This window comes from Mustelus asterias, chromosome 9 (assembly GCF_964213995.1).
Source record: "Mustelus asterias chromosome 9, sMusAst1.hap1.1, whole genome shotgun sequence".
NCBI classification, from domain to species: Eukaryota; Metazoa; Chordata; class Chondrichthyes; order Carcharhiniformes; family Triakidae; genus Mustelus; species Mustelus asterias.
The window spans coordinates 24,881,940-24,903,970 of record NC_135809.1 but is presented as its reverse complement, the minus strand read 5'-3'; the positions used below and the strand labels follow the sequence as shown (position 1 = coordinate 24,903,970).

At 41.9% G+C, this 22,031-nt stretch overlaps 2 protein-coding genes across 5 annotated transcripts in view; one reads left to right on the top strand and one right to left on the bottom strand.

The window, feature by feature from the left end:
- Positions 1-22,031, top strand: part of irak3 (interleukin-1 receptor-associated kinase 3) — a 333,490-nt gene that overhangs the window by 21,360 nt on the left and 290,099 nt on the right. For 2 of the 4 annotated variants that reach the window (XM_078219837.1, XM_078219838.1), the window contains one exon: positions 34-4,760. In XM_078219837.1, the coding sequence (XP_078075963.1) occupies positions 34-78 (45 nt within the window). In that variant the 3' untranslated portion in view covers positions 79-4,760. Of the gene's footprint in view, positions 1-33; positions 4,761-4,893; positions 5,341-22,031 lie in introns of those variants that run through there. The other 2 variants (XR_013498728.1, XR_013498729.1) reach the window with 2 other exon arrangements.
- The window catches only part of LOC144498557 (twinfilin-1-like), a 28,073-nt gene continuing 12,562 nt past the window's right edge, over positions 6,521-22,031 (bottom strand). The window contains exons 3-9 of the mRNA XM_078219839.1: positions 18,441-18,619; positions 17,003-17,098; positions 14,270-14,374; positions 12,377-12,502; positions 8,275-8,425; positions 7,644-7,765; positions 6,521-6,967 (exon numbers count right to left, since the gene is read on the bottom strand). Coding sequence (XP_078075965.1) covers positions 6,800-6,967; positions 7,644-7,765; positions 8,275-8,425; positions 12,377-12,502; positions 14,270-14,374; positions 17,003-17,098; positions 18,441-18,619 — 947 coding nt within the window. The 3' untranslated portion in view covers positions 6,521-6,799. The remainder of the gene's footprint in view (positions 6,968-7,643; positions 7,766-8,274; positions 8,426-12,376; positions 12,503-14,269; positions 14,375-17,002; positions 17,099-18,440; positions 18,620-22,031) is intronic.

Sequence of the window (22,031 nt, the reverse complement as noted above, 5' to 3'; positions counted from 1 at the left end):
ATTATAATGCAATATTTTTAATGCTGTTTGCAGGTATATGATTCATTACAAGAAATCTCTTCAGTTGTTCCACAATGAGATGAAGCTTGGATCCTCTGTTACCGGTCGCAACGAATGGGTTATTCAGTGCACAGTTTGCATCTTTGTTATTCCACAGTAAATATGTGTGTGTCTGTTTGTGTGTAAGTCCACATATTCTTTGTATCATGTCTTCAGAACTAAAGTACGCATGCACACTTGTCTACTTCGCTATCACTATCATGAAAAATATTCTCCTTCCCTTTGGTTAAGTCTTTGTTACTTCCAAATGCAATGTAGAAAACATGAAGGTAGAAAAGTGCCAATCATTCAAATTCCTGAATTTTACCTTTCTTTGCTTATCGCGTTCCACTAAAAGAAGATTTTGTTCAATCACATTATAACAGCAACAGAAAAACCCTGGTGATACAACATCCAAAAGGAAGCCTTTTTAATAATAGTGTTCTGAATTTTGAGTTGAATGAAATTATCCTAACATATCTGTAACTCCGTTTATGACATGTTAATGTTGAGGTGTCTCGGTTACCTAAACATTAGATTTGTCTTAGGAAGTCATCCCCATACCATGATTTCCTGCGCTCAAGCAGCTCATTTTAATTTTGTTTCATTTGTAATTGCATCCATCTAGAATAACCAGACCCAGTCCCCACACATCCAAAGTTCAACCCTCTTTGGACCTTCTTGTAAACTTTGTGCTGGCTTCCATCCAGATCTACCTCTTTTTTTCTTTTTTTTTAAAAGTCAACCACATTGCTGTGGCTCTGGAGTCACATGTAGGCCAGACCAGGCAAGGGCGGCAGATTTCCCTCCCCAAAGGGAACTAGTGAACCAGATGGGTTTTTCCGACAATGGTTTCATGGTCATCAGTAGATTCTTAATTCCAGACATTTTGTTATTGAATTCAAATTCCACCATCTGCCGTGGCGGGACTCGAACCCGGATCCCCTCGGACATTAGCTGAGTTTCTGGATCAATAGCCCAGCGATAATACCACTAGGCCATCGCCTCCCAGATCTACCTCTTCCACATCAGAAATACAGACTAGCCTCATCTTCACTCTGCAAAACTTAGAACAATTAACTGCAATTCCAAAACCAGTTTAAAATCTATTCAGGGTGTAATGACTTCAACGAGGAACATGAGTTTGGCCTCTTGGAGTATGAGCTCCTGATTGAGATCATAATTGCTTACCACTGCAGGGACTGGGGTGCACTATTGACCCCTTTAATCACATTTTGATTTGACGTTTTAAGTTTCCTTTCCACTTTGTCCTTTGTTTTGGGCGGTTCCCCTCCTTTTGGGAGCACAGCAGTAGGAGCAAAGTAAATGGAGATACAGATCAGCCATGGTCTAATAGAACAATGGAATAGGCTCATGGGGCTGAATGGCCTACTCCTGCTCCTATGTGAAGAATATGTCTGTCAACCCTCCCTTATAATTTGAAAATGGATACTGAACTAACTAGGAGCCTCACACAAAATACTGCAAATGATGGAAATCTGAAATAAAAATCACAATGCTAGAAATATTCAGGTCAGTTAGCAGCTATGTGCTGATGGTGCTGTTCCTATGCCTCTTCTGCCTTTTGTCCTTCTAGGTGGTAGAGGTCGTGGGTTTAGAAGATGCTGCCGAAGGATGCTTTGTTGATTTTTGTCTAGATGTGAACGTACATCTCTGGTGGAATGACTGAATATGTAAGGTGGTGGATGGGGTAACCAATCAAGCAGGGCTGCTTTGTCCTAGTTGGTGTCGAGCTTCTTGAGTGTTGTTGGAGTTGCACTCATCCAGGCAAATGGCAAGTGTTCATCACACTCTTGACTTGTGCCTTGTAAATGATTGGCAGGCTGTGGTGACAATGTTATTTGCCTTTGACCCGCTCTTGTAGCCACAATATTTTTATAGTTGGTAAAATTAAGTTTCTGGTTAATGGTAACCTCCAGGTGACGGTGATATCTACTTCATTAATGCTCCTTTTGGGTTAATGTCTTTTCTAATTTTTAAACTCCAGTTTAAGCTTTCTAATGAGTGCACACAAGCTTAATCCTCTGCTATCAGGCGAGCCAATTTTAGTTATCAGCTTATCTTTGAAACTAAGTATTAATTAGAACATAGAACAACTACAGCACAATACAGGCCCTTCAGCCCACAAAGTTGTGCTGAACATGTCCCTACCTACCTTTCACTACTTCTGTTTTTGAAGCATTACTTTAAACTCTACACATGCTCTTGGTCTGCCGGCAGCATTTACACCATTTTAGTTACAATTTTCCAATGAAAATGATTTCAGTTTTGTTTTCATAGATATATCAAGAACTCTTATGAACAGAAATGTTCAACCTTTTTACATGATGTGAATGAGGCATTGATGATAATCTTATTACAGTATTTAGAATGGGAGACTGTGGGCTCTTGCATCTACTTTCCTTTAAAAGTAAATATCAGAATGTATTACTTGAGTTAAAACTGATAGTCAAAGCAGAAGGGACAAAGCAAGTTAGTAGTAACAAAATACAGAAACTGTTCCAAACTCCTTTGTGCTACTCAACTAATTACTTTTGTTTCTATTGTTGTTTCTATCTTGTGATTCTACCTCACTGAACTGCTAAGAAGTGAAATCAAAATTAAATCATTTTGATTCATATACATGATAAACCTATCCATTACATCAATTAATTTCATTTTAATGTTCCTCTGGGACCACCACACACACAAATGAAAGTTGTGACTAGTATTTTGATGGCCTCCTGTACAGTGTTCAAATTTCTAGTGCTGGAAAAGAACTGACTGGTCAGTTCTTTTCTAATATTCAAAATCTGAGTTTTCCCAGACTTGAGTGGTGCATGTTGGTATTTATCCAACTTCCCAACTCTGCTGAAAGCACCAACTCTATAAAAGATTAGTAAACATAATATCATCTGAATAATATTAAGGGAATCGAGGGTTATGGGGATAAAGTGAAGTTGAGGATTATATCAGATCTTGAGGGGAGAGGTGGTGGTGTAGTAGTATTTTCACTGGACTAGAAACCCAGATGTCCAGGGTAATGCTGGATTTGAATCACACCATAATAGCTGGTGAAATTTGAATTCAATAAAAAAATCTGGAATTGTAAGTCTAATGACGATTGTTGTAAAAACCCATCAATGTCCTTTATGGAAGGAAATCTGCTGCCCTTACCTGGTCTGGTCTAATGAGACTCCAGATCCACAGTGGTTGTCTCTTAAAAGGGCCTTGAAATAGCCTAGCAAGTCATTCAGATCATGGGGAAATCAGGGATGGGCAATAAATACCCACATCTCATTCATGAATAATAAAAAATAGCAATTATTTTGTATAGTGACTTAATCTGTACATAGAAATTTATTCATCATTCATAATGAAGACTTCCAGTTTCCTCTGAAAATATTGCAACACCAGGGAAATTGAGATGTTGACTAGTGAAATATTGATTACATTTGCGTCACGTTGGACAGCACATGTACCAGATTATTTGCAGTGCGAAGCACGACAGTTTTCAGATGATAAAGTCATGATAGTTTCGTATGCAGGCTTTCATTTACTCTGTAATACAAAACTGAGAAATACTGCTAGCTTTCGTTATCCAATTTTCATACACTGTGAACATTTCTATATGATTTATTAATCTTAAAATAAATCAGTTACTACACAAGTAGTTTTTATCTTCAACTATTATAAATTAATTAAGATTTATGTATTTTATAACATTGCAAACATATACATTTCATCCAACACAATGCAAGTTTACCTCTGCTCACTATAAAAATCACTGAACAATTTGTCAGAGTAGCCTGGTTGTATAACATCATTAGTCATACTGGTAACCTCACAGATCAACAGAATCAACACCATCAGTAATTGTCCTCGGTACCATTCAATATTCTAGAATTGATTTTTTGATAATATTGGGATCAAGTTAATTCCATGCAGCAATGACCCATTGCTTGCATTGTTCCATCTTTAGTGAATGTTTTTCACCTTGCAACATCCAATTTTTTTCACATCCTTGAAAGGTTTATTTATGTGCACATGCAAAGGCTGAACAACACTCTGCTGGGAATAATTGCTACATCAGTTTTGGTTGATCTTATCACAGTCTACACCAGGCTTGTCCAACACGCAGCCTGCGGGCCACTATACAGCCCACCAAGCCTCTCTACCCAGCCGCTGACCTGTGTTCAAAACGTCAGGACGTGAATTTGAAGAATTTTCAAGAACTACCCTTCAATCACTTGCTGCTGCTATGATCACTAATGAATTGCTGGGATCTCAACATGGGGCACCTGGCTTCTGATTTATCAAACTCAAGCCTGATTTTTCCTTCAGGAGGCAGGGGGTGATGTCTCCATATAAAATCCAGCCGCAGGGATTTGGACTCACTCAGCAAGAATACAGTGAGGCCCATGCTTGGTTGGGGAGTCCAGGAGGTGCTGAAGGATGAGGTGATAGATGCTGGTGGAAGGCCTCATACCTCAGAATAGCAGAAACACAGGTGAATTTGAGAGAGCAGTGGCACCTTGATTTGGTCCTAGAAAAGCAAAGGAACCCTCAAAACCTGCAAAGTTCAGAGGAACTCTTGAGTGGAAATTGAACAGGGAATGGTCTACTGAGATTTTCAGGTTTATGGTATAGGTTTTTACAAAACGCAATGTTGTTAGTACCACTTGCTTTGTTTAAGACATGCAGTAAAGAGTTTTGTTTAAAATCTGAGATCCTGTAAAATTATTCTTTGTTAATAACTGGGAGATTGAATTTGTTTTCCAAAAATTACTTTATCTACTGCTACAGAGCGTATATAACAATTTCTAGTAACTAACTGTACCACTCAAGCCCTAGATAAGAGAATGGAAGTGGATTCTAAGATGTAGATACTCCAAGTTGGAGAAATGGAGTAATCTGTAATAGTTCTCTCAAATTCAGAGAGACAAGAGTGGTGGAGGACATGCTCCTGTCTACAATGGTGATGAAGTGGAAATGATCGCGAGCTTCAAGTTTCTAGGTTTCCAGAGCACCAACGATCTGCCATGGTCTCTTTACACTGACGCAATAGTTAAGAAAGCCCACCAACACCTCTACTTTCTCAGGAGGCTAAGGAAATTCCACATGCCCACTGCAACTCTCACCAATTTTTACAGATGCACTTTAGAAAGCATCCTTTTTGGATGTATCTCAGCTTGGTATGGTTCCTGCTCTGACCAAGACCACAGGAAACTACAAAGGGTTGTGAACGTAACCCAGTCCATCAGGCAAACCAGCCTCCCATCCATTGACGCCAATTTACACTTACCGCTGCCTTGGAAAAGCCGCCAGCATTATCAAGGACCCCACATACCCTGGACATACTCTTGTCCACTTTCTTCCATGGGGAAAAAGATACAAAAGTCTGAGGTCATGAACCATCTGACTCAAGAACAGCTTCTTCCCTGCTGCTATCAGACTTATGAATGGGCCCACCATATATTAAGCTGATCATTCTCTTCACCCTAGCTATGACTAACACTATATTCTGCACCCTCTCTTTTTGTTTTCCTCTATGAACAGCATGTTTTGGCTGTATAGTGCACAAGAAACAATACTTTCACTGTATCCCGATACATGTGACAATAATAAATCAATTCCAATCATAATACATTTCATTTTTGGTTCAGCCATCAATATTCTCACCCAAGGCAGAAGCCTGTAGGTTCAAGTCCCACTGCAGAGACTTAAGCACAAATCTAGGCTAACACTCCAGTGTAGCACTGTCTGAGGTGTTATCTTTTGGACAAGACAATTTGCCCTATTTTACCATTTTGATTCTAAGTGCTGGGTGGAGTTGAAATTGGGAGTGTTTCAGATTCGACTTGTAGACCCGTTCTCCGGCGCCCCATATGCACTCTGCCTGCAAAAATATCAGCGATTCCAAACCGCGCTGTAGAAGCCTGTGGGTAGGGCTTAATGTGCCCGAAACCCTGCAGTTCCAATCGGCGCCTCCAACTGCGCATGCGCAGAAAAAGAATGATAGAATGCCACTCCCTGCCACATCCCTCCCCGGCCAGATAATGCCTCCCCTGGCTCCCACAGATGTTGCCCACCCCCACAACATTAATAACCCGCCCCTTATCCCCCGCCACCCAGATCAATCGGCAAGCAGTGACAATCTGCCACTGATTGAGGAGGTTCCGAACAAAACTGGATTACCACCAACATTTGAACTGAGATGAAATGCATGATTGGACAGGTGAGTTTCCGTACTGTCAGCACCACACAATTAAAATATCATATAGAATATTTCAGAATTTTATTTCGATTGATTTAGATTGAAAAGTTTGACTGCATTATAGCTCCACTCAGCAAGTGGAAAAACTTGGCACAACTGACAACCAAAATCCAATTTGGTGGTTTGCCCCAAACAAATGAAGGTTGCACAATGGGAAAATGCCAAGGGTCCCCAAAAAACAAATGTCAACTGTAAAGAACACATCAATTCAAAAAAGATAACTTTTATTATCCATGAACACAATGACAGTAACACAATGGATTAAGTCAAGAAAAAAAAGCTTGAATGCTAGAAATCTGAAAAAAAGGGAACAGTAAATACTGGAAATAATAATGAGTCCAACTCAACACTTACAGACTTAGACAAAACAAGCAACACAAGAAAAGTGGATTTGAGTAAAATGAGATGGAATGGTATCAATATGTTAAACCAATGTTGAGTAAAAATATCCAAAATATCACAATCTTGGAAATTATTGCAATTTTAGTCAGTTTTCTCAGGTTCTGGTGGCCTCCGTATTAATCGTTTTATTCCCCTCTTGCCTGCAGGACCCTTTGGTTTGGCAAAGATCTGCCTATGTGCATGCTGCTTTGGGTGAACCTCTTCATACAAATAATCAGCAGTCAGTTCATTGCCATCATCAATTTCAATCTGAAGATAGAAAAGTGGACCAACAATATGTTTTTTTTATGATGTTAGATACAAATGACAGGTACAAATAAATGGGACAGACACAAGCAAATTTGAGGACAATGGTAGAATTTTCAATCAATACCATAACTCTGTTGGCCTTAACAAGTGAGCTATTATTAACTTATTTTGCATTTAGTAACACTGGTGATTTATTTAAATGTTTAGGAGGTGCTGGACGTAAAGCATTTAACAAATTAATTAAATCTTGCATTAGGATAGCCTTCAGTTAGGTGAATTGCTGAAGTTATGGAAGATGATAGCACCACTTTTCCAGAGTTCAATCTAAGCATGCAGCAAAAATCTTTTAAAAAAACGCTGGAAAAGAAATCAATAGCTTTTTCATAGTTAAGACTTAGTGTCATGCTTTTGCGAGTTCAACAAATAGCACATAGCTACATTATGAAGAATGAATTTAGACAGGTTACAAAGCAGTTAAATGGACTGACTACCTCGAAGAAAATGAACACTATCCATTTGCAATATATTAAGAAGAAAATGAAATGAGGCTCGCACCAAAATTTGAATGAGATGGAAGAAGCATCAGAATATTCTGTAACGTTTGTTTCCTGGTTGCCAAAGAACAAATTGAGATGAATAACTAAGCTAAAATAAAGGATTTTGAAAGATTATTTACCTTCTTAGCTATTTCCAGAGCTACTTGTTTTTCCACCATGTCAATCAAGGGACTCTTACAACTGGAGTATAACATTCGCTCTCGAATACTACATGTGTAGCCAGGCATAGAGTAAATAAAGACTGGAAGATAGATAAATATGGTTTTAGTATCAACTGATGAGAAATGTATTCAAAAGGTCAACATTTTATATCACAACAGAAACCAACTTAATTTGTCAACCCAAATTGATCAACATTTATTCACAAAGATACTGGTATTTCCTGGTGTAATCCTCATCCTGTGGAAAAGAACTATTCATCATTGTTTATATGCATATGGTCTGTTTTGATGTGGTGTGAACCAGTCCTGTGTAACAGCACATGCTTCCTACTGACTGATGACAATAATGTTGACAGGAGCTCAGAAATGGTTTGCAGAAAAGGCAAAATGACCTTGCTGCTAATCTAAGCTCCAGTGAAGAAATCAGAGGGGGTTTGGAAAGAAAATACATTTACAAAGAAAACCCTCAGTACATTTCTGATCAAATAATCTCATGGATTCAAAAACAGGCATCTCAAATTCAAACAAATAATTATATGGTACGCTTACACGGTTGCGATGGAACTAATATTATCAAAGAAATCTATACCTATAGACTCCAAATAGTCTCCTTCATGAGAGTGCTTATAGAGGAAGAAATGATAACGGGCAGAATCCTTTGGTACACGCTTTGGTAAATCTCCTATTTCCGTATGGGTTGTATCTGCCAATGTTATAGTTTCTTGATCAAAGTCTATTTTCTGCCAACAGAAAGAAATAACACATTTGAACATTGATGATAAAAAAGTTAAAGTTTATTTATTAGTCACAAGTAAGGCTTACGTTAACACTGCAATGAAGTTACTGTGAAATTCCCCTGGTACCCACACTCCGGCGCCTGTTCGGGTCAATGCACCTAACCAGCACGTCTTTCAGACTGTGGGAGGAAACCGGAGCTCCCAGAGGAAATCCAAGCAGAGAACATACAAACTGCACGCAGACAGTGACCCAAGCCGGGAATCGAACCCAGGTACTCTGGCGCTGTGAGGCAGCAGTGCTAACCACTGTGCCACCATGCCACCCCAAGTAAAAGTGAATTACACTCTTGACGAGAGGGCATAGTCATGTCTGACAAATTTACTGGAGTTCTTCAAGAAAGGGACAGTTTACTGATGATATGAATTCAATGGATAAGATACACATTTGGATTGCTCCAAGGCTTACATTACCACTTCACACAAGCAATTAGTTCACAAAGTAGGAAGGCATAGTTTCAAACATATTCTTTTAAGGGGGAGTTTAAATTAGCCAAATACGCTATAAAAAAGGGTATTTATGAATGGAGGTGCATCAACATGTAGCTGTATAAGGTGCTGGCGAGGCCACACCTGGAGTACTGTGTACAGTTTTGGTCTTACTTGAGAAAGGATATACTGGCACTGGAGGGGGTGCACAGGAGATTCACTAGGTTGGTTGCAGAGTTGAGAGGGTTGACTTATGAGGAGAGACTAAGTAGACTGGGACTATACTCATTGGAATTTAGAAGAATAAGGGGGGGATCATATAGAAACATATAAAATTATGAAGGGAATAGATAAGATAGAAGCAGGGAAGTTGTTTCCACTGGCGGGTGAAACTAGAACTAGGGGGCATAGCCTCAAAATAAGGGGAAGCAGATTTAGGACTGAGTTGAGGAGGAACTTCTTCACACAAAGGGTTGTGAATCTGTGGAATTCCCTGCCCAGTGAAGCAGTTGAGGCAACCTCATTGAATGTTTTTAAACCAAAGATAGATAGATTTTTGAATAGCAAACGAATTAAGGGTTATGGTGAGTGGGCGGGTAAGCTGAGTCCACGAAAAGATCAGCCATGATTTTATTGAATGGCGGAGCAGGCTTGAGGAGCCAGATGGCCTACTCCTGCGCCCAGTTCTTATTTATGTTCAACATGGGAAAGGATACAACTGAGTGCTGGGTCCATTGCTGTTTTTGGTATATATCAATGATTTATACCTGGTGGCAAATAACAGTTGTCTAACTTTGCAAATGAAACCATAGTGAGTAAGGGGAACAGGTAAGTCAAATTTGAAGAGGTCTGAAAAAGTTTGGAAATGTGAGCAAATAGCACTTGGTGCAATGTAGCGAGACTAGGAAAGAGAAATACATAGGAATACCAGCTCCACACTTTAAGATAAAACACAAGACAGGGGTTTGGAAGGAAGTAAATAGTTCACAAACATTTAACAATGCAACAAGAGTAGGGCAAGCTAATCATGGCTTTAATATGGAGAGTCACATGGAAAGTACACAACAGAAAAATTAGTCTGTACGAGGCTGTACTCTCATACCCAATTCTGGTCACTGGAAGAAAATCGAGGCATTGGAGGCTGAGAGGAAAAGGAAACTAATATATAAAGCAAACTAACATATAAAGTATCTGCCCTGTGCAGAGATTGAAGAGCCTGAAATTGTTTAACGTTGCACGAAACAATTCAGGGGTGATAGTGAAAATATTTTAAGGAATTAAATAAAGTGAAGCTAGGTAAACATATCAGAGATTATCACAGTTTAAAGTTTATTTATTAGTCACAAGTAGGCTTACATTAACACAGCAATGTGAAAATTGCTTAGTCACCACACTCCGGCACCTGTTTGGGTACACTGAGGGAGAATTTAGCATGGCCAATGCACCTAACCAGCACGTCTTTCAGACTGTGGGAGGAAACCGGAGCACCCGGAGGAAACCCATGCAGACATGGGGAGAATGTGCAGACTCCGCATAGACAGTGACCAAGTCGGGAATCGAACCCAGGTCCCTGGAGCTGTGAGGGAGCAGTGCTAACCACTGTGCTACCATATTCGGACACAGCTGGATTTTCCCCACAGGCTTTAGGACCCCAACATTGGGACAAGATGGGAGTCCTGAGTCTGCACTTGTTAGCAGCACTAGCTCAGCAATCTTCCAGGAGGCCACCTCCTGATCTGCTGCTCCCACGCTTGCTGTCCGAGTAATTAATGCCTCTTAGTGCCCTAGGTCCAATGAGCCAGTAGCTCTGCAGCTTCAGCAGCACTGTGGGGCAAGATGGCTGCTGCTGCCAAGTCAGGGGCTGCAACAGCACCGCGATATGGAGGCACTCTTGCTGACCTGCAGAGCAATGCAGAAAATAACAAGACTAATTCTGCAAGATCCATCAGGATGGAGGGGAAAACCTCTCCACTGGATCGCGTTTGGCTGCAATTGCAGCCTCTTAAGGTCCCATCAGTTGGGCATGGAGCCTCCTTCTTCAATGACCACTACCGCCCCGCCCCCCCCCTCCCCCCTCCCCCCCCCCCCCCCCCCCCCCCCTCCACCACCACCACCTCAGCTTACCACTGGTGGGCTCCAGATGCATTGATGGGGCCACTCCATTGGTAGCAATGTATCAGGGAGGCCATAAAATTGCCTGTCCTCCCCACCCGCCCTAAGGAAATATCCCCTGGCAGCAGGAATGCATCAGGGAGCTATCCCAAGATGGCTCCCACTTTTTTTCCTGGCCCATCTTCATGGGACTGGGAAAATCCAGCTGTGTGTGTGTGGCTAATGTATGGAAAGAATGAATTGCTCAAGTTGGCAGAATAGGCAGAATATGTAGAACATTTAAGGGGCGATTAGGTGGACATTTGAGGATGTGGGGGCAATTGACAGATTCGCTTTTGGGACCTACCTAATGAGTTGCAGAGTCTTTCTAATAGCAGAAGACAATGGGTGGATGACTTATATTTAGCTGGCACTTTTTATGTAGAACAAGTTCGAAGGACCTTCCCAGAGGTTAAGAATAGGCATCAAGTCAAGGAGAGAAAAACTGGGATGGGGGCTGAAAGCTTGTTTGAAGAGAAAGAATCATTGAGTCATACAATGCAGAAGAGGCCCTTCGGCCCATCACGTCTGCACCAACACATGAGAAACACCTGACCTCCCACCTAATCCCATTTACCAGCACTTGGCCCATTGCCTTGAATGTTATGACATGCCAGGTACTTTTTAAAGGATGAGAGGCAACCCGCCTCTACCACCCTCCCAGGCAGCACATTCCAGACTGTCACCACCCTCTGGGTAAAAAAGTTTTCCTCACATCCCCCCCGAAACCTCCTACCCCTTAAGAAGGTTTTAAAAGATGGAAAGAGAGACGGAGTAGCAGAGGACTTTAGGGGAGTAGATACCAGAGAATACAGCTGAGGTTACTATAAGGCAATGAGAAGGGAGGCCAGAGTCATGACATCACAAGGTGCAGGAAGGTAAATGAAAAATGCTACAAAGATGGACTGGGCAAAGCATAAGGGTAATTGAAAATAAGAAGTGAAGATTTTGAATTTAAGGATAGAGCACAATAGGCCAGTAGGACTTGTCAGGATATGGGTGGCTGAGTTTTGGGAAGGTGATGGAGGGTGAAAGATCAGATGCCAACAGGAACATCAGTGGATCCCAGAATGAGGACAGGAATATTCTTGACTGTGAAGCTGAATACAGCTGGATAACCTGTTACCACCATCGGTCCTTCTGAGGAATGGCTTTCACATGAATAATAGCCTCTTGATAGAAAAAGATCTGTATACCTACATAAATCACTGCCAGTTGAATAATTTACCAACGCAACTCAACAGAACTTTACCAATCCTCGAAAGAGCAGTGGTGTAGATGAAGATTCTAACCAGTACATTTACGATTAATACTTACAAGTTGTATGTAGCTAAGCTGCTTGTTCCTGAGTTTATCCAGAGCTTCAATGGCATCTTCCTGTATTGGAAAGGCTAATCCCTGCAAAGTTGGCTGCTTAGCTTCTATACTGATTTCAGTTTTCCCCTGTCAATAAAGAAAACCAAGAAGTTATTTCCCCATTAATTATGGGCGCATGCCGTAGTGAGATTTTTCTTTTAGAAAATTATGACTAACAGCTATAATAAGTCTTTTCGTTCAATCATTATAAATTAATTTTATAGAATGAATGACTGCCATTGTCTTTCGGGAAGACAATGGCCTCATGGTATTATTGCTGAGTGTTAATCCAGAAACTCAGCTAATGTTCTGGGGGCGCGGGTTCAAATCTCGCCACCGCAGATGGTGGAATTTGAATTCAACAAAAAATATCTGGAATTAAAAATCTACTGATGACCATGAAACCATTGTTGGTTTTCGGAAAAAACCCATCTGGTTCACTTATGTCCTTTAGGGAAGGAAATCTGCCGTCCATACCTGGTCTGGCCTACATGTGACTCCACAACCACAGCAATCTGGTTGACTCTCAATTGTCCTCAGATGACTAGGGATGGGCAATAAATGCTGGCCCAGCCAGCGATGCCCATGTCGCACAAATGAATTTAAAAAATAATAATTTCAAAGTCAATGGATCCAAGATGTCTTCAGGACATGTAGCCACAGCAGTGGCACCATATCTTTAACAGAAAAGCTCAAAGACAATAGGACATCCTAATCATTTTAGGAATGTGGATGTTACAAGAACTATTGAGTAACATATCCAGCAATCTGTCAACCTGATTACACTGCTCTATTTAGTTGGCCATTATTCCATTTAATACAGCAGATCACATAACACTACAAGTAAGAACTGTTCCGCATGGATTCTATACTGGCAGAAGGCGGCAGCAAGTTATATATTTTACATACTTATACACTCCATTTTCAACAGCAATGATCAAGGATATATTTACTTCAGTTCTGACAGAAACTGAAATCTTGAACTTCAGACAGAAAGTACTAATTGAAAGGGTGGTGGAAGCAAACTCAATAGTAATACCTCAAAAGGAAAATTTAATCAAAGTATGGTGAAAGACCAGGAAGTGGGAGTGATTCGAAAATTATTTCAAAGAGCTAGCACACTGGGCTGTACGCTCTTTTGCTGCATGATTCCATGTCTGCTATTAAGCACCATATACGGTATATTTTTTACAGTATGAATACATTTCTCCACTTATCAAAATTTATCAAGAAATTAGATTTAAAACTTGTCATGAAATTGTAGTCATAAAAGTTGATAACGAAGTCAAATTCCTACAATACAAGAAGGCAAACAATACTTTACTTCCGTTTCAAGGAAATCAGAAATTGGCCTTAAAACATTAACCTCAACTAACATTTTCCATCACAATCACAGAAAACAATTTTGCACATTGTCAAAAAAGATCTTTAGAACTACCTTCATCTTAGAGATGATCTTAGGCTATTTCCATAGAAGGAACAGAATTTTGAAATATAAATAACGGATTAAAGGGATATGGAGAATAGGTGGATTTGAGACCAGGGAGAGTTCAGCCATGATCTGATAGAATGGCAGAGCAGGCTTAAATTTGCCTACTTCTGCTCCTAATTCCTATGTTCCTAAATCATCAATATGGCAACTTCAAATCTATTAATTTGTGTGGCTGTGTTTGATAATTTTGTAAAATTATTGCATACCATGTTAGATTATTTACATTTGGAATCTCAAGGTAGATCTATGTCATAAAGCTGGCTGTGCAGCAAAAGTAGCATTAACCCAAAACACATCTGGCACAGACAGTGGTCAAACTGTAGTCTTAAAACCTGGAATCTGCATGTTGCAATTATTACTACCTCTTCCATTTTGATTTGCTGTAGCTCCTCTTCAGCTGCAGTTAGCGGGGCAGGATCATCTTGTGAAACAAGATGTTTTCTGTAACCACTAAAGGAAACATCCTCCTATAAACACAAACGCAGAAAGTATACTGAATTGAAAGTTATTGAATTCGATGATCAGCTGTGATCAAAATGAATGGCGGAGCAGGCTCGAAGGGCTGAATGGCCTCCTTCTGCTTCTAGTTTCTATGTATACATGTTGGCCTCTTCAACAGATACTTCAACTTCACAATGCACTTTGTTCATCTTCCCATTGCACCATCATTCCCTGAACCCCACTGTCAAACCAAGCCAATACCCAGATATGCCCATCATCCTTCACATGAGGAGGCACGTGGTGTTGCTCTAAAACCTGACTGAGCAGTTTGAAAGTAACCTGTGATAACTAACATTTTTCTTTCTACTTACTACCTCCCTATGTCCCCCTAATAATGTAGTCAAGATTTCAGAAGTTGGGTGAGGAATCCGGCATTTCTCTTGTACAAGATATGCCAACTTTTCATCGATCTCACACTGAATAATTCCAGCTGAGAATGAGCAAGTTGAACCGGAAGTTCTTCACTCTTCCAGGCATCGAAAGTGTATGGAAAATCTCCATCGCATTAAAGAGTCTGCTGATGAAACCACAGAGAAGTGAACATAAATAGTAATACTGTTTGCCTGATAGGAATCACATATACAGGCCCCACCGAGACACCACTCCTACACAAGCCCAGGGGGCTCAAGCAGTCACATTTGAACTGCTGAAATTTAACCAGTTAAAACCACATAGCTAACAACAACCAAGCGTTTATTTTACACCTTTACCATCGGAAGATGTTTTACAGAGGTACCAAAATAAAAGGCACCAAGCCAAAGATGGAAATATTAAAAAGGATGATTGATTAATAAGGAGAATGTTAGAGGGGAGCAGTGGAGGAAGGTCCAGAGACGGAGATCTCGGCAGCTGAAAGCACAGCTGGCAGCGGTGGCCCAAGGGGTTTAGATGCACAAGGGCCAGAGTCTGAGGAAGAGTATGGGGTGGAATTTGTATGAGAATAACAGAGACAGGGAGAGGTAAGGCTAAGGTGGCAATTAAATATAGAGTTGAGCATTCCAAAGGCGGCACTGGGAAATCAGACGCCTACTTAGTCAGCAAGGCCAGAAGTGACGGGTAAGGCAGCCTGGACAGAGGATAAGGTGTGAGCAGCAACATAGTGTTAGATGAGTTTATGGAAAATAAAGGATGGGAGGCCACTTTGGAGAGTATTTGAATAAATGGGTGAGGACGTAATGTTAAATGACCTAAGGTAAGGACAGATGTGGGCAATGTTACAGAGGTGGAGATAGGATTTGTGAGGGATAGGATATTGTGTTGGAAACTCAGCTTCAAATGTTGGGATGACAAACTATCCAATTGAAGCAGTGACAGTACAGGAGGGGGGTCGAGTCAGTGGCATGGTTGTGTTAAGTGTTAAGTTTCCTGTCGTTCCTCGAGCTAGGACCACAGGCTCCAAACTGAGATGAGGAGGAACTTCTTCAGCTAGAGGGTGTAAATCTGTGGAACTCATTGCCACAGAGGGCTGTGGAAGCCAGGTCATTGAGTGTCTTTAAGACAGAGATAGATAGGTTCTTGATCAATAAAGGGATCAAGGGTTATGGGGAGAAGGCAGGAGAACGGGGATGAGAATCATATCAGCCAAGATTGAATGACGGAGCAGACTCGATGGGCCAAATGGCCTAATTCTGCTCCTATATCTTATGGTATCCAGATACTCCTGTAAACCAGTGGGAACAATTTCAGCCTCGGTGAGACCCTTATTCCTCTCAGTTCCATCAAAAGGTAGATTGGCTGGTCAAATATAAAACAGTGCTCTGTAGCACAGGTTCACCAGCTTGGGGCCTCCTACTGCCATACTTATATTACAGTCTCTTGGTTGAACTGTGTCTAAAGAACTTGTGCATTCAAGGACTAACAGTTGGAAAATTTTAAAGTTTCAATTAGTTTTATAGAATAAATACAGTTCTTCAAATTACAGCTTTCACCCAGGGAGTAGACAATTCTGTATGATGATTGGAGCTGGGTCTTTCCTCTCAAGTGCTGGGACTTTAAATCCTTCTTAATTACAGAAGACAGTGAAGTACGATTACAACTCACTGGCTTGGTAAAGGCAAATGTTTGGAGTCCAGTCTAACTATCAGTTAGACGACACGACTAGAATCATAGAATCTACAGTGCAGAAGGAGGCCATTTGGCACATTGAGCTTGCACCGATAACAATCCCACCCAGGTCCCATCCTATCCCGTAACCCCACATATTTACCCTCCTAATCCCCTTGACATTAAGGGGCAATTCATCATGGCCAATCAACCTAACCCGCATATATTTAGACTGTGGGAGGAAACCCACACAGACATGGAGAGAACGTACGAACTCCACACAGACGGTGACCCGAGGCCGGAATTGAACCCGGGTCCCTGGCGCTGTGAGGCAGCAGTGCTAACCATTGTACCACCGTGCTGCCCCTAGATAGTTCAAAGCTTATCATTACACACTCCACCTTCCTAGTGAGGCAACATTTATATTTGACATATAAAACAAGCCATCTTAAGGCAACCAGTAAAGCACAGCAAGTTGCCAGCACCCACTTCCGAGAATAAATAAAAAACAGTACCAATACAGGTGGCAAGGAAAAAGTCAAGATCCGTACCCTCACTGTCCCAAAGAGTTCATCTTTGATGTGGCTACCCCCAAATTCCTTCTTCAACGTTGCTCTTGTTGCTGCATATAACATCTTTTGTCGAACCTACAAAAAAATACTCATTGTATATCATTCAGAGCTTAGGTTTAGTTTCTTATGGACTGGCATTAGTGTCAATGCAATATCAATATTTTGCATGGGAAATATTCATTGAATCACAGAATCCCCACAGTGCAGAAGAGGCCATTCGGCCCATCAGGTGTGCACCGACTCACTGACAGAGCATCTTACCCAGACCCTCTCCCCTGCCCTATCCCCATAACCCCACACATTTCCCATAGCTAACCCATCTAACCTACACACCTTTGGGCTGTGGGAGGAAACCGGAGCACCCGGAGGAAACCCACGCAGACACGGGGAGAACGTGCAGACTCCACACAGACAGTGACCCAAGCCAGGAATCGAACCTGGGTCCCTGGCGCTGTGAGACAGCAGTACTGTACCACCCTTACCCATTTTAAATTAAAATCACATATTTTCATTCAACTAACAGATGTTTTGTCAAGTAAACCTGTTCTCATATTTACAAACATGATGGATAGGATTCCCCCCAACCGCCCGCAACCTCGTGTTTTACGACAGCCATTTTCCGAATGGTCTAATGGGTAAATGCACTGTCCAGTATAACATGAGGCCATACAGATGAGCAGTTTTCATATTTCAATTTCAGACTCCTGCTGAATTGCCTGATCTCAACTAAGGTGACAAATGCCACCAGAGTTAAGTAAAAGGAAGGCAGGGGGGGTGGTGCAAAAGGCAGGCAGGGTTCCAGCTTCCCATTGTTAACCTGTAAATCGTGCCTGGAAGTGCAAGTTTATGCACCTTCATAAGCCTGTGGGTGGATGTCATGGTATCTTCCATGGGGAAGTAGTCTGTGCTCCTTCACTCTCTCAATTCACAACTGAAGGGTGGGCATTTGGCCAATATCCCTGAGGGCTGCAGGTGCCCATAGACTGTAACCTAGTAACAATCAACATCTTCCAAATAAACTGGGGAACAGCAACTTAGCCATGAACGATCTGCTCGCAAAGCCTGCCAAACTGAACCAAATTTATCCCTCATCTTTACAAGTTAATTTATTTGTCACAAGTAAGGCTTACATTAACACTGCAATGAAGTTTCTGTGAAATTCCCCTAGTCGCCACAATCTGGCGCCTGTTCGGGTCAATGAACCTAACCAGCACGTCTTTCAGAATGTGGGAGGAAACCGGAACACCCGAAGGAAACCCACGCCGACACGGGGAGAACATGCAGACTCCACACAGGCAGTGACCCAAGCTGGGAATCGAACCCGGGTCCCTGGCGCTGTGAGGCAGCAGTGCTAACCACTGTGCCACCGTGCCATGGCCTTAATGTCAAGAGGACGTTACGTATCTCAAATTCTTACTGGTGAAAGGTCAGGTGACCAGGCAATAAAGAGCCATTGAAATCCCTGAGCGTTCATGGTGTCCAATCGATACAAGATATACGCAGGTTGCTGCTCCTCCAGGAGAGGGAGGATGCATGAATCGTACTCCTGGTCCCAGCTGGCAACTGATTCTCTGGAAGCACCCACCTTCAGCTGTTCTGCAAGGAGTAGTTAACTTATTAGCAAGAACAATTAGCAATGTAATTACAAATGCAAAACTCAGCCCTGTACTTTACCTTCAGCTCACTTCAATGTTAATACAACTAACTGATGATCTGTCCATTTTTAAATCACTACTGTTTGACATATTAAAATTGCAGTTCAAACATGGAACAGATTTAACCATCTACACGCAGCCACTGAAGTTAGTCTGTGTCAGCTTGCCTTTGTTGGCAGCACATGTCTAAATCCGAATGCTCCAAGTCCATGATTTACTCACCAGCTGAAGAATATAATCTAGGTTGACATCCCAGTGTAGTACTGAGGGGGTGCTACATTTGCAGGGGTGCATTCCTTGGGATGCCAAGATGAACAGAGGCCTCGGCTCCCTTTTCTTGTGGTTCTGCTGTGCATTTAACAACCCCATCTTCTCCTTGAGTTCTCTGCCCAAAGGCAGGTCCAACCCCCCCCCAAAGCCACTCCAGCCAGAACAGGGATCGAACCCAGTGCAGGTGGCACCAATCTGATCCACACCGGCCATCCAGCTAACTGAGCCAACTGGCCTTCGGAAGGAGTCTGAGTTGCTGTGGCAATATACGCTTTTACATGTATGTAATAGCCTGGAGCTATGGATAGTGATGGTAGAGACTAGGCTCCAATTTTGTTCCATCACATGGCTAACCAGGAATCTCCCTCACTCTCACTGCCTGCCATTGGCATATGTTGGAAGGATTTACAAGTTGATATACAACCCGTTTGGCCGTGTTATGAACGCATCTTCCTGGATCAAGTCTTGGAGTGAGATTTGAAATCACAGCTTTTAGCTCAAGGAAAGCACACTACCCACTGTGCTATAAGACTTATTAACCCCCATTGCACTACTCAAAAAGAGTAGTCAGTTCTCCTGACTATTATTTCCCCAATAATCAAATGATGAAAAACAAGTACTTGACTGATGTTTATAGGATTTTACTTAAAGTTTACTTATTTATTAGTCATAAGTCGGCTTACATTAACACTGCAGTGAAGTTACTGTGAAAATCCCAGCGTTGCCACACTCCGGCACCTGTTCGATACACTGAGGGAGAATTTAGCATGACCAATGCACCTAACCAGCACTTCTTTCGGACTGTGGGAGGAAACTGGAGCACCTGGAGGAAACCCACGCAGACACGGGGAGAATGTGCAGACTCCACACAGACAGTGACCCAAGCCGGGAATCGAACCCAGATCCCAGGCGCTGTGAGGTAGCAGTGCTAACCACAGTGCCACCGTGCTGCCAATGCATAGGATAGGTACCATATTTTCCTAACAGTTATTGCCCTTCAAAATTAATTCTTTGCATCTAAAATGCTTCACAAACTTTCCAAAGCATATAAATCCATAAATTATTGGAGCCTAATGAAGTTTTAGTTATGTCCATTTATACCAAATCCTTTGTAGGTGCTCGTCTTGGTTCAAAAGTAGTATTGTTGCCTGGAACTGAAGGATGTGGTATCCTGTCCCACTCCAGAGACTTGGGTACATTACCTAGTGCTACGCTGAAGGGAGTTGCACATCCAATAGTGTGACATCTTTAAGATGAGCTATTAAACTAGTATTTGAAATGGTATGAAACTGGTGTGAGATTTTAACGTCTGATCTGCCCTCTAAAGTGGACTTGAAAGATCCCATCAACACTTTTACAGAAGGCCAAGAAACTCTTGCAGTTTCCTAGCCAATATTTAACCCTGGACCAACATAGCAAATCAGTCATTTTTCTTGCGGGTAAGCTTGCGTGCAAGTTGGTTACTCTAATTCCCCACAATGATGACAATTCAAAATTGGCTGTTAAGCACTTTGGTTTACACTGGCAGATTAACACTTAGTAATAAGCCTGCCTCAGTCTGCATTATATCAAAAATTGGACATCAGTGGGTTTCCTCCAGGTGCTCTGGTTCCCTCCCACGGTCCAAAAGATGCGCATTGGCCATGCTAAATTCTCTCAGTGTACCCGAACAGGTGTCAGAGAGTAGCGACTAGGGGGTTTTCACAGTAACTTCATCTGCAGTGTTAACGACAGCCTACTTGTGACACTAGGATGCTACCGGGACTTGATGGATTGAGTTATAAGGAGAGGCTGAATAGACTGGGACTTTTCTCTCTGGAGCGTAGGAGGCTGAGGGGTGACCTTATAGAGGTCTATAAAATAATGAGGGGCATAGACAAGGTAGATAGTCAATATCTTTTCCCAAAGGTAGGGGAGTCTAAAACTAGAGGGCATAGGTTTAAGGTGAGAGGGGAGAGATACAAAAGTGTCCAGAGAGGCAATTTTTTCACACAGAGGGTGGTGAGTGTCTGGAACAAGCTGCCAGAAGTAGTAGTAGAGGCGGGTACAATTTTATCTTTTAAAAAGCATTTAGATAGTTAGGTGGGTACGATGGGTATACAGGGATATGGGCCAAATGCAGGCAATTGGGATTAGCTTTGGGGTTTTTAAAAAAAAGGGCGGCATGGACAAGTTGGGCCGAAGGGCCTGTTTCCATGCTGTAAACCTCTATGATTCTATGACTAATAAATAAGTACACTTTAAGTAAAATCCAATAAGCATCAATCAAATACTTGTTTTATCATTTACTCGAATGTAAACTGAAGGCAGCAAGGCCCTCCCTTCTGCACTGAATGCATCTGAAAGAGTCTCTGCAGTTGCCCCCAAATCCTACTGAGCAAGTGCCAATGCAAAAGAACTACAATAAAATCTGATAGTTTCCTGTGTGACTGATGTAGAGTATGATCATCTCAAAGTGGAATTATGCTACATTGTTGGAAGTGAAGAGGGAACCTATTTTACCCTATTTTTAAAATACTCCAAAACTCTGACCTGACACCGAGTACATAGAATGTTGTAAGTTTAAAGTTTATTTATCAGTGTCAAGTGTAGGCTTACATTAATACTGCAATAAAGTTACTGTGAAAAATCCCCTAGTCGCCACACTCCAGCACCTGTTTGGGTACATTGACGGAGAATTTAGCATGGCCAATGCACTTAACCAGCACGTCTTTCAGACTGTGGGAGGAAACCGGAGCACCCGCAGGAAACCCACACAGACACAGGGAGAACGTGCAGACTCCGCACAGACAGTGACCCAAGTCGGGAATCGAACCCGGGTCCCTGGCATTGTGGGGCAGCAGTGCTAACCAGTGTGCCACCCTTAAATGGAGCCAGATCATACAGAGATCACCACATGATAAGTGAAATTGTAGATGGCACAAAACAGAAGTGCCTAGCGTAGAGGTTGACACCTTCTGGGCAGCTCTTAATGCAGAATGTACTGCTGGGTCTGAAAGCATCGGGAGATGGGGTAGGACACCTATTAAGAATAGCGTACAGTTTCTGCAAATGAGTCACAGAGTTCACAAATGAGGGCTCTC